This window comes from Haliaeetus leucocephalus, unplaced genomic scaffold, assembly GCF_000737465.1.
Source record: "Haliaeetus leucocephalus isolate CR32 unplaced genomic scaffold, Haliaeetus_leucocephalus-4.0 Scaffold137, whole genome shotgun sequence".
NCBI classification, from domain to species: domain Eukaryota; kingdom Metazoa; phylum Chordata; class Aves; order Accipitriformes; family Accipitridae; genus Haliaeetus; species Haliaeetus leucocephalus.
This window is the reverse complement of record NW_010972573.1, coordinates 2,712,529-2,724,876: the sequence shown is the minus strand read 5'-3', so window position 1 is coordinate 2,724,876 and position 12,348 is coordinate 2,712,529. Positions and strand designations below refer to the sequence as shown.

Sequence of the window (12,348 nt, the reverse complement as noted above, 5' to 3'; positions counted from 1 at the left end):
TCAGGTGTAAATTTCTTATTTATTATAACAAAAATTATGACATGTTCATTTATGCATTCGGCTTTAATATAGCTCTTGGTATGTAAATGTTCTACAGCAAATGAGCTCTATACAATCATGCTGGTTGTGGCAGCAGTAAGGAACACAAACAAAATGTGTCTGTAAAAGTAAGGAAAGAAAGAGACCAGAGAAAAAAGTGGGTTTCTTTAAACGGTCTACACCACCTCAGCTCTAGCTAACTTGTACACAGCCACTCAGTCCGTTACGCTCAATGACCATGGCCCAAAGAGTCACTTAAGAAAAAAGGTCAATTTTTCAGGTTGTGTCCTTAATGCCAAGGCTACAAAACATGTAAGCATCACTATACAACACTGAGCTATTTACAGGAATTTCCCAATCAACTGTTCTCTCAGAGAAAATTAGTGAATCTCAGTGACTTAAGTCACCTGAAAGAGTAAAGCAACTCCTAGGAGTTAGTCTCCATATTCTACAAATGTCTATCATTTTCAAGACCAAAAAAAGCCTTTCTCTCAAAGAAATACAGTATTACAATATTACTTAAATCATTTAGCACTGGCTACTGCCCTGCTTTTCAAACAAAACAAACAAGCCATTTTAAAAAATATTACATCATCATCTGTTTCTCAGCAATATATTAAACCTTTTTATTATTTTTTTACTTTTTTTGTTTGTTTTTTGTTTTTACACTTGATATGTTAAGGGAAGGTTAACTATTTTAAACTTTACCAGTCAAGCGTCTCTAGAAGAAAGTCAATGAATATTAAACCTAACAAACTGAAAAGCTGCAGTTATCTGTAGTGGCAGGATAAGGAAAAGGAAGAATATAAAGGAAAAGGATAAGGAAAACCCCTGCTGTAATGCGAGCCCACTGGGTCCCGCACTCAAGTCTCCTTGTTAGTTTGTTTCTGAGGAGTAAATAGAGTGGGTCATAGTGGTGTATCGTAATAGTCTGCCAGGTGGTCCATCGGATACTGCCGCTGCTGCTGCTGCTGTTGCTGCTGCTGCTGCTGTTGTTCCTGGTGCTGCTTCATGATCTCCTTGACTTCTTCTTCAAGCTCTGGTGGGATGATGAACTGGTCGTCGGGATCGGGCTGTGCTGGAGCAGCGAAGTACCCCCCTGTTTTTCTGAGCGGCGCATCCGTCGCAACTTCAATTAAATTATGGCTCCTCTCTTGTGGTGCCACAGAACCGTTGCCCCGCCGGCGCCCTATAGTGCCCGTAGCAGAACATTCAGCTTTCCTGGGAAGGCCGGGCTCGTCTTCATTGGCACTGATGACGATACCTTCGTCGCTGGCTTCCACCGGCACTTGGAGAAGCTGCTTCTCCTTCGCTCGGCTGCAGTGGATGTCCACCTCGACTTCCACGCGGCTACCATTGGTGAACACCCCCTCAATCGGCTCCTCATCGTCGCTGTCAAGGCCATTGTCAGAGAAGGCGCTGGAGAAGGTGGCACTGGAGAGCTGCCGCTGGAAGGAGTTGGACAGGCAGACGGGGTGCAGCATGCAGCGCTGCTCCCCCGGGTAGGCCGGGCTGTTCTCATTCATGGCTACCTGGGGAGGCTCGTCGGAGGCCGTGGACCCCACCTCGCTGCTCATTTCGGAGGTGGAGATCTCGCTGCTGATCTCCGAAGCCATGCCGCTGCTGGAAGACGGCATCCCAAGCGCATCTGTTGGCCTGTCCTTGATGACCACGTTGACAGACTGGGGGAAGATGCCTGGGCTGGGGGGCGGGACCCCATTAAGTTCACAGCAGCAGAAGCTGTCCTCCGTCACGTTGAGCTGAACCACAACAGCGCTAATACTGTCATTGCAGCCGTAACTCTGGGCCAAAGTGCAAAGCTTCTTTGCAGCCGCCAGCGCGTCAGGCACGTTTCTGACTGCCTCCACCGCTTCATCCATCGAAAGGCTGTCCCACAGCCCCTTGCTGCCCAGAATGAAGAACTCATCTTGCGGAGTTAAGGTGATGGACTGGACGTGAGGACGCGGCACAACACTTGGATGAAGGAAGGTGTACCCCAAGATTCTTGTTGAATCTGTCACACCATTCACTTTGCCGTCCTGAAATTAGAAAGGACGGGAAATTGGAAACAAAGTAGACAAGGATACACAGCACTTCTATCTCCTTGCATTTTACCGATGGCTCTTTTTGCAGTACCCCCAGCACTGCTATTTACAGACAAGGAAGACGGAAAGGCAAAGTGACTTGCAAGGAGGTGACAGAGCTGGGATTAGAGCACAGCAATGGCTGGTTTGCAATCCTGCACTACGCCTCCTACACCCTACTGATTTGTCATCAGCATCACCTATGCACAGGCCAACAAAGCAGAAGTCTGCAACAAAGAGCCATCTATTCTGCTCCTGCAGCTGCGAGAGCCAACTGGACTAATGTTTTACCAGTGAGTCAGACTTATCCCTCCTCCACCCACGATATCTGGCTTTATACAGGGCAAAGCCACACACAGCTCCATTTGATATAGGGGCAGGTCATTCGGTTATGACTCTTCTCTTGCAGCTGTAACAATCGTAGGTTTCATCTTGGCTCATCACTTTGAAAACAAAAGTTAATTTAAAAACAAAAAAGACTTTAAATGAAGCACGCAAGTCAAATGCAGCAGAGAGTAAGTCTGCATTTCTCAGTCAGCTGAGTTCTTCTGAAATGTTTTACCAGCCCCGATTACTTACTACATTTCCACTTAGACAGGACATTTCCAAGGGGAGGAGGAGTAATATCCGAAGGGAAAACATCAGTAAAAATGGACGTATTTGAGAAGTAAAAATCATGCATGTCCAATTCCCAGGATCCTGTCCTGGTTAGAATCCAAGCTGCCAGAATAAGCAGAGCAAATGTCTGAAACAGCAAGCCTGGCTATCTGTCAGCCTGCTGGGGATAGCTGCACCCTGCTAACTGCCTACTCAAGAACAACAACAGAGGTGAGGATTTACACTCATTTGGTCCAGCTGATGACTGCAGTGGTTATTATAAAGCAGATATGCACAGAAAAGTGAACCAAGACTAAAAAAGCTTCCCCTTTAAAACCACTCAGAAGAAAAAAAAACCTTGTCGGCTTGTTAACTTCCCCATTAGAAGGCTGACAGCAGTGATAAGCCATCAACGTGCATGAAATCAGTGAGTCATCTTAAGATTCAGCACAGAAATGTCCCTTTTCCTCTACAGAACAACACAATGAGCATGCCTCGGTGATGCACACTACGTTGGAGTAACTCCCTTCCAACTTGTCACGTTTGAGATCCCAGTCGTCACCTTCCCATGGCAAGATCAAGAGGCACATGACTTATTCCACACACACACGTCCCTACACACACACGCACACCCTGCTCATAGGCATACAACTGTGTTTTCTGCCCTTTCCTCCACCATTAGGAGGATTCAATATTTATGTATTCCTATGCATGCGTCACACAAGGCAAAGCAAAACTGACAGCAGTGGCTTCAAGCTTGTGAGAAAGGAACAAATGGTTTTCTCCTCTCTCATGGTTCAGCTGAGCACAGGATAGGTTTTCCTTTTGGGCAAGTGCTCTCTTCAAGAGCTGCCTGTCAAAGGGCAGCTCTGGGAACATAAGAGCTCAGACAGCAAAGTCAGCCTGCCAGGAGCAAGGAGTGTCCTGAGGGAAAGAGAGCATTGCTCCAAGTGCTCTGCCCTCTCACCCTTTGCAGTTGGAGAGGCTCTTCATGACAGCTCCAACACAGCAATTCTTCTCCGCATTAGGAGGAGAGGGTCTGCTTTCCTGTTTCAACACAACATGCTCACAGTTGCTCATTCACTGAAGCTAACCAAAATCCAGCATGGCAATGGGATGGAAAAGCAACTTGATTGCGTGATAACTTGATTGCATGATATGAATCACCTTGAAAGGAAAAGCGCAACTCTGGAACCCAGACCATTAACACTACCTCTTAGAGGTTACTAGTATAAACATGTAATTTCATGCATTGCTGTGCAAATACTCTCCAAGGAAGCTGCAAGTTGCAACTGTCCCTAATTGTTCTCTAACCTCTGTGATAATGGCCTTATGCTGCTTAATCCTCTTCAGCTCTTCTTCACAACTCATCACGTAACACCTGGACAAAGGCAGAGGTTTCCCATTCCGGCAGAGAACAGTTTGGCACTTCCCCACATTTGCTGAGGTTAGCGTGAAGCATCCACCAGGGTCCATGGGATCATGTTTTATATGGCAAAGGACAGCAGAACCTCCAAGTTTTTGTCCAGCTGTTCCAAGTTTCCTGGAATTTAAACAAAACAATGATTGTTCTTTAATTGGAAAACAACTGTTTCGGGTACTACGGAGAAACAGCCGCTGTTCTGCAACCACGTGCAGTCAGGGCATTGACTCTATTGGATCACTGGGACAGAAACAAAAGTCTTCACTGAAGACTGTGACACTACAGCAGCGCTTCAGAGAAATCATGTGCAACTCTCAGCCAGTGTGTTATTTACACATATGCAGATACTCAAATCTGTTCAATTTTAGAACAACAACAACAAAAAATCTTTGCACTTTTAAGAGCTGCACAGTTGTCTCTCTTCCTCTACATCTTAAAGGTGTTTGTTTTAAAGGTCAGATCAAGGGAAACGGAGAGGGTCAGAAAAGTACTGAAGACTATTAAATGAGTACACATAGAGCTTAAAAAAAGGGGTTCATATTATCTAGCTGGTTCTTTGGTTTCTGAACCTACAGAATTTATTATAAAACTAATAATTTTAACTGTAAAAATTATTTTTGAGCAAAAACAGAAGACAGAGGTTCACTGTTTTGTGCTGTCTTCAGAATAATTATCTTAAACTATCAAATGATGACCAAAAAAGCACAGTGGCTGTTAACTCCACTGTAAGAAGGCACACTTTTCATTTATCCTGTCAGTTACTAACCTGTTAAATAGGTTCTTAGAAATATTTAAGCCTGTTGTTTTAGCAGGAGTCATAGTGAAAAAAAAATATGGATAAAACAAGTTTTCAGAATCCTGTCATCAGAATATAAAGTCATTTCAATACTATACTGTGAAAAACCATCCATCCTTCCCCAGTATCTTGTTTATCAGGGCCTTCTCCTATAGCAATTAAGAGTAATTTAGTAATTTAGTAAACTAAAATTTATATTAAGGCTAGGTATAGCTGGCAAGAACTTTTGACTCAAAAACCTGGGGAGAGAACGCATGACTAAATTTGTAACCAAGCTTCAATGTGCTTTTTTATTTTATTTTTTAGAAATACACTTCAGGAGTGTTGCATACCATCTGTAATAATCCTCAATGAATGGTTAAATGCAACTGGAATGAATACTATTTCTGGTTCTCCAAAGAAGTGGTTAGCTTATTTTGACTTGAGACACACACACACACAAAAAGCAGCTTTTTGTAGGAATGCCACTTTGCTGTGAAATTGCATTAGTAGCAAGCAAAACCACTTAATAAGTACTTTCGATACTCAAATTTGTTATTATTTTTGAATATTTTAAGTATATGGCAACCACCTTCTCTTTGTCTACTCGTCTGAGGCACTGTTAAAAGCAATTATGGGAAGGAAGCATTTTCCCTCTTGTGTTCGTAAGGTTCAATACCACCCTGCCGCTTCTGTATCTTTCCCAATACCAGAACTTCAGTATTTTTCTTTTCCAAAGGTGCAGCAATTGAACGATAAACAATGCTACTTCTAACTTGATCCATTTCCTCAGTCTCTAAGCTGCTTATTTGCTTTCTCCTTTGTTTCCCTGACCTCTATTCTCCTTTGTTCAATTCCCTTCATGCTCCTTCACTCGGTGTCTCCCCAGGCACAATTTCTTCTTCTGTCAAGAACAGCATGCACGCAGGTTTCCAAACCACTACACTGAGCTACTATTACGCTCACAGCTATCATACCACAATCTCTTTGGATGGGTCCTGCTTGAATAATATTCTAAGGCCAAAGGGATGACAGGAGATAGACGTTTCTAAGGAGTCAGACTACATCTTTTAAATATTTGTGTAGCCTTAAATATCCTGAATTGGTACAGAGAAACAGAAAGGATCAGCCCAGGCTTTGCAGCCAGTAGTAGTAAGGAAGTTTAAAAGATGATCAAGAGATTCATACCACTGACTTGGTTACAGCCAATTGCGAATTGTTAAGACTTAAAGAATATACCAGAAAAGAGTAAGCCTCCACCCACAACCCATGAGCATTTAGTAACTTTGCAGGTGGGGTTTGGGTTTTTTTTGTTTGGGCAGGGAGGCATTGGGTTTTTTCTCCCCACACCTGAAAGGAACAGAGGGCAATATTCACAAAACAAGCAATAAAAGAAAACACCGTAGCCAGATACCAAGGCTTTTTTCCCCTCTTGTGTTTTTTTGAAGCAAGGAAAGAGCAGGGGTCTGACCTCAAAGCGAACAAACTGCCCAGTGAGCATACACAAGTAAAAAAGGCTTCAGATCCAAGACTCACCTCTGCATAATGATGAAAGTGTTGATCATGTATTCCTCCTCATTTTTTGTTTTCTGCAGCTCTTCCGCTAAGATGTCGCTCATTGTGCACTGCAGCAGATACGGCACTTCCACATTGCGGTCACCATCAAAAACACCATAAAGGGCCTCCCGGTTGTCACAGAAGTTATTGGCTGAAAGTGCTGCCACACACAGCCTAGTGAAAAAAACAAAGCAGGAGAATATCAAGGCTGTTACCTGCTACAAGTTTCTTACCTTGTCATTCTGACCAGAGAGATGCAGCCTGGTCTGAGAGCTAGTTTTAACCACCTCTGTTCACAAGCATTTCAGGACTGCTTTCTGAGCTGTGCAGAAGAGTCAGGCCCATCAACAGTGCTATGATGTGGAAAGAACTACATACTGGAAGTTCAAGCCAAGCCCTAAGGATTCTTCCTCCTTTTCAGCATGTGAATAAGTCCCTTATTTGCAGAAACAGGGGGGAAGGATCTCTGAAACAACATCAGTTTAAACTGCACTTGCTCCTCCAAAAGCCCTCCTTGTGATTTAACATGCTGATGACCAAGTTGTGCATTAAATCAGTTAACAGTAAGTAAAGGCTTGCTGGCACTTGCTACAGAAACCTAGGTAGCAGAAGATTTCTAAAAAGGTATTTAAGGAACAAAGAAAGATTCATCACATTGCCAGCAACACAGAGACTAGCAGACTCTTGGTACATTATTTGTCAAGTGCTGCCTTAGTCACAGGAGCTCCGCACACTATGAATATTCAGAGTTTTGGCCATTCTGCCTCTTCCTTTAGTATCTCCGATTTGCTTCGTAAACATCCTTTGGTTGAAGATAAAGCAGCTTTGCAAAGAGGAAAATGCTTTTAAACACTCGGATCTTTTGCAAGTACCAGAGTCTCACACAGACAAAATGTGTCGGTTATACTTGTATCTTAGCAACTTCCCTAACAAAGACCAAAGCGGAGAGCCAGGCAGGGGCCCGGTATACAAATATAGAGTCATGGCACGGCCTCTGCCTTTGTGAGGCCCAAAATGTCCCCAAAACTTTCACTGAAAAAGGTTTTCTTTGTATCAGCATAGAGGCGCTCTGCTGCTAGGATGCTCGTATAATAAAAACCACGCCAGGTCATACTTGTTCTTAACGCCCGACGCTTCTGTGTAACCATGACTCCACACCGCTGGTGCTCCTGAAGCATCACCCGCCGAGGGCTGGTCGATCTTGAAGCAACGGATATTGCTGCAAGGAGAAGGGAAAGGGGAAAGATGCAATGGATTGAAGTGCTGACATGATCCAGCTTAAAATATGAAGATAACACTTCTTTCCCCCTCCCAGTTCCGAGTAATGCATTTAATAGAAGAAAATGAAGCAGGACATCCAAAGGGGTTACTTTCATGTGTCTGTACACAAAGAACAAAAAAGCAGTAAATAACTGAGCTTCTATGAGGGTGTCAGCTGCACTGTTTTGCTTAGCTGGCTTTTTTTTCCCTGCCCTCACCCCTGAGCTATTTGTTTCAAACCTGGCCCAGTAAGAATACAAGGCAAATTTGTCACTAGCTTGATGAAATCCAGTACAGGGGAGTAATTGTCTAACTTACACATCTCTCCCATCCATTTTAACAACAAGTCTCTGGGCTCTTTTCATTGTACCCAAATGAAACCTCCTGTATGACCCAAACCATCCCCCTAAATGCAAAAAAAAAAAAAAAGGAAAAGAAATTCTTTAGGAACAGCAACATGTAGTAACAGCCTTCTATGAAAATGCCCACAAAACAGAAATTCACTCTGTCCTGGTCCTGCACCAACCTGCAAGAGCCAGCCTGCGGTCCCAACAGCAGGCACAGCCCTTCTGCCTTCCCCAGTTGTGCAGTCCAATTTTTACTTAGGCCCTTGATCCTCTACCCTCCAATTTACTACCAACATAGCCTTTAGCCTGAATTTCAAATCTCTCACGCAGCGTAGTAAAGACTTAAAAAGGGCCCAGCCCTCTCTGTTTATACCCTTCTCTTCACAGCCCTGCTTTGCTGGGGAGAGATGACCTCCCGCCTGCTCCCTACTGCTCTCTTCCAAAGGCAGGGAAAGCGAGCTCCCCACACGCTGCAGACACTTCAAAGGCACCCGAACCTTTCATGAACCAAATGAATCACAAAAGGACACAAGCAGAAAGGTCTAACTGTTCACTCTGAGCATTCATTTTTCTCTGTCCAAACCCCCACCTGACCTGAACGCACAGAAAAGTCTTTTCAGCATTGCACAGCCTTCCTCAAATAACCTGAAGTACTGTCACATCCAGTTCGATTTCTTTTTATGCTAATAGTCAGGATGTGCATCAGAGAGGGCAGATTAAAAGCAAACAAATTACATAAATAACATTAGAACCACTGGTGTTTTAAGCCCTTGGTTTTGCAGCCCTCTGTGTGACAAACAGGAGGCAAACATCTCGCCATGAGCATTAGACAAGATTATCTGACCCCAAATCAAACTGGAAACCTGGATCTCTTCTAAAGTAGCAGAGATTTTAATTCTGTCTGCACCTGCAAAACACTACACACACGAGCAAACACACTTTCTTTGCAGACTTCTCATACAAGGTACTTATCCTCCGGGGTAGAGGAACTTGGATCAAAAAGGTTTTTCTGTTTGTTTCTTTTTTAACTGGGTTGACCAACACCTGGTTCCTGGGCAGGTCAAGGACCCAGAGTTGTCTCAAGGCTTCCCAGCAGTGATGAAAAAAGCTACCTCAATGCATTGCTTCCAGCTTCCTCTGTGGCACCCCTACAAAGAGACCATGTGCCCAGAAAGGAATGATATCCAGCAGCACATCCTATGCAGGGAATATGGGCTAAGGCTTTCAGACAGCATAGTTTATTGTCCCCCTAATTTAAAATGACTGTTACAATTGAACTAGATGCTCCTTCCTAAAAATCAGAGTAGCAGCATCTTTTTTTTTTCTTTTTCATTTTAATTACTACTGAAAATTCTTACATCCAATAAATCACTTGGCAACACCCTCCTAAGCATGGAAGCCTCTTTTAAGATCTCCATACATATTAAAAAAGCAAGCATGTATGACAGGACTCTTCTCCTCAGCACCACTGAGAATACATATTAACCTACTGCCTGCTTGAATCCTGCCAGGGCACAGATGGAGAGCTGCCTTTCACACGCAGAAGGAAGATATAAAAAGTACCAAGTGCACAAGTATTTTTGTGCCTGCCACAACAAAACATGTAAAAGGAGCACCTCCTTCCTCACAGACAATTATAGCAATATACTGTAGAAGTCAGTGTAGTGTATCAGTACAGACACTAAGAAGCCCCTCTAGGGGCCTGAAACACCTCACTGCGGCTAATGAATATTAGGACAGAGAACAGACCCGAGGTCTTAAGAATAGTTTCATTAAAAAACCAGCCAAACAAAACACATGCACAAGAGGAAAAAAAGTTTTCTGTGAATTAAGGACAACGCATATGCCAGTGAAAATATGGCATGTAACTGAGCTACACTACTCTTCTACCACTTAGGACTTAAATTTGTAGAATACTGCTATAGGGCATGATGCCTGAATACTACAGTGGCAAGAGTTTGGCTTGCCCATCTTGTCTGCTGGGTTATAAACAAGAACAGCTGATCTTTCACTTTAGGTTTCGACACAATTCAATTAGCTTTGTAATATATATATATATATATATTTATTTTTTTCTCCCTATGAACCAGAGCAACGTTACACACTACTTCTTCAGGAAGGTTTCCTATATACAATAAAGCAGCTCTTAAAATAGAGGAATGTCCCTTTTTTATTTTTGCTCTCTGCTGCAGAACATGGACTCTTGTTTTTATCTGTGAAAACTCATCATTATTCAAATTTCCATTTAAATTTTATAAAATCCACTGATTCAAGCTAAAAGCAAACTCACACTCTAAGTTTCCCTTGCTTGCACAACAGATGAGGTTTACTACTCCAGTGTCTGATCTTAACCATTTAAAAGCAAACAACACAAAGAAACTGCTCAATCCTTAAAAAGCAAATCAACCCTTCTTGGAATCATTCAATATTAAGGGATCAAAGAAACTTATTCAGTTACAGATGACACTTAAGTCCCAGGGTAGGAAACAAACAGGTAGACAGGAAGGAAACAGAGGGACCCAAAGCAAGGGAATTAGCTTTGCTGCAAGGAGAGTGGGAGATGTGAGTCTTCAGGAGAGGTTTAAATATGAAAAAAAAAAAAAAAAAAAAAAATTTCTAGGACAAAAGCAGAGAGGTATGAAGGGTAACAAGAAATAGTATGTGAAGAGGTAAAAAGCAGCACAATAGCAAACACAAACCCAAGCACATGAATGCAAAAAAATATAGTAAGCAGCTACTGGCATCTCAACGGTGGAATGAACTAAGTATTTTGGTTGAATCTAATGTCAGAAGTAAAATGAAGATCAAACTAGCCCAACAGTGGTTATCAGACTAGCAGACCCCTTCAGAAGTTACAGCTGAAAGCAGCTGCACTGAAGTGGGTAAAGTCACCCTCTTTAACGAAGCATGAATTTGACCTATCTACATAACCCGTTACTTTCCGACCCACTGACAACAGGGAGCCCTACTCCTTGAAAGAGGTTTACACTCCTGTGTATTGTGGTTTTGTCACATCCTAGTCACAGGAGTCGTTCTGCCCCCTCCCCGCTCCATAAGGTAACTTACTTCAGCAGCTCTAGGGTTTTGTGATCCAAGGCTAATCTGGGATTTCCAGTCAGGTCCAGCTCTTGTAGTTTTGGAGGCAAGTTTTCAGGCAATGTGACTTCACTCAGTTCATTGCAGCTTAGGTCCACGCACTGCAAAAGGAAGGCAGCCAAATAAGCAAGAGAATTCAGCTGTCATCAAGATCATACAAATTTTGATTAAATGTAGTAATGCATGTTTCATGAACAAAAAAGGCTGCAACCGAGACCTAAGACCATTCATTTAAGTAAGTGGTTCTTACAAAGGAAATGCATATGGCATTCAGCCATCTTACCAGATGTCTGGGACACCTAGAAATATGTTCCCTCCATTTCCATCTCTGGCCAGGTGTCATCTTGTTATAAAACTAGTAAGTTTTGCCTGCTCTTCACAGAGACAAAGATGGTCAGTGTATTTTCAAGTATTTAAGAAAAGATGTTACTGATGAAACCAGTCTTTTAATAGATAAAGGAAATGAATATTAATACATTTGGGGCTTCTAAGCCACTGGCATAGCAGTCCCTCCTCCAAAGTCAATTTAAACCAGCACGAGTATGAGCAGGCTCTCAGGAATTCAGTATTTACTGAGGGATATTAAAATAAGCAGGGTTATGAATGCATGTGGAGGAGTAGTAGAGAGGGAAAGGAAAAAAATATTGGAGCAGTTTTAAACATGGTTTTAATTCGTGTCATCTTAGATGAATTAATATTTAAATATGAAGTCAATAAAATGAGTGAAAAAAATTAAAGTTTAAATATTTCAGAAAAAATATGACAGAAAGCAGCAGAGAAACTTGCTGGCTATCCACCAGCTTAGCACAAATTAGCTAGAACAAGTGCACTAGAAAGACAAAAATCCCCAAACAAACGTTGTTTAAAGCCGCATATCCAGATAAAAGTCAATACACAATGAAAAATATGGCATTTTGGAACAAAAACAACTCTCCAAACCCTATTACAGGGCCATCGGTGTGGCATGCACCAAAAATTGCACACAAAAAAATCTGGAGATGACAAACCAGGCTGGTATTTAAAAGTATAGAAGAACTATGAACATCTTGGAGAAAGATCATTTTCTACTTTCAATGTGCAAAAAGAGAAAGACTTCAAAAACTTTAATAAAACAGAAAGCTGAAAGGGGTCGGGGGAGGTTTTTCCTAGCTGCACATTTTGACCATTACA

General features: G+C 42.4%; 1 protein-coding gene across 1 annotated transcript in view; it reads right to left on the bottom strand.

The window, feature by feature from the left end:
- Nucleotides 1–12,348, bottom strand: part of PHLPP1 (PH domain and leucine rich repeat protein phosphatase 1) — a 66,537-nt gene continuing 54,189 nt past the window's right edge. The window contains exons 13-17 of the mRNA XM_010586000.1: nt 11,149–11,279; nt 7,590–7,694; nt 6,455–6,649; nt 4,035–4,263; nt 1–2,078 (exon numbers count right to left, since the gene is read on the bottom strand). Of these exons, the coding sequence (XP_010584302.1) occupies nt 948–2,078; nt 4,035–4,263; nt 6,455–6,649; nt 7,590–7,694; nt 11,149–11,279 (1,791 nt within the window). The 3' untranslated portion in view covers nt 1–947. The remainder of the gene's footprint in view (nt 2,079–4,034; nt 4,264–6,454; nt 6,650–7,589; nt 7,695–11,148; nt 11,280–12,348) is intronic.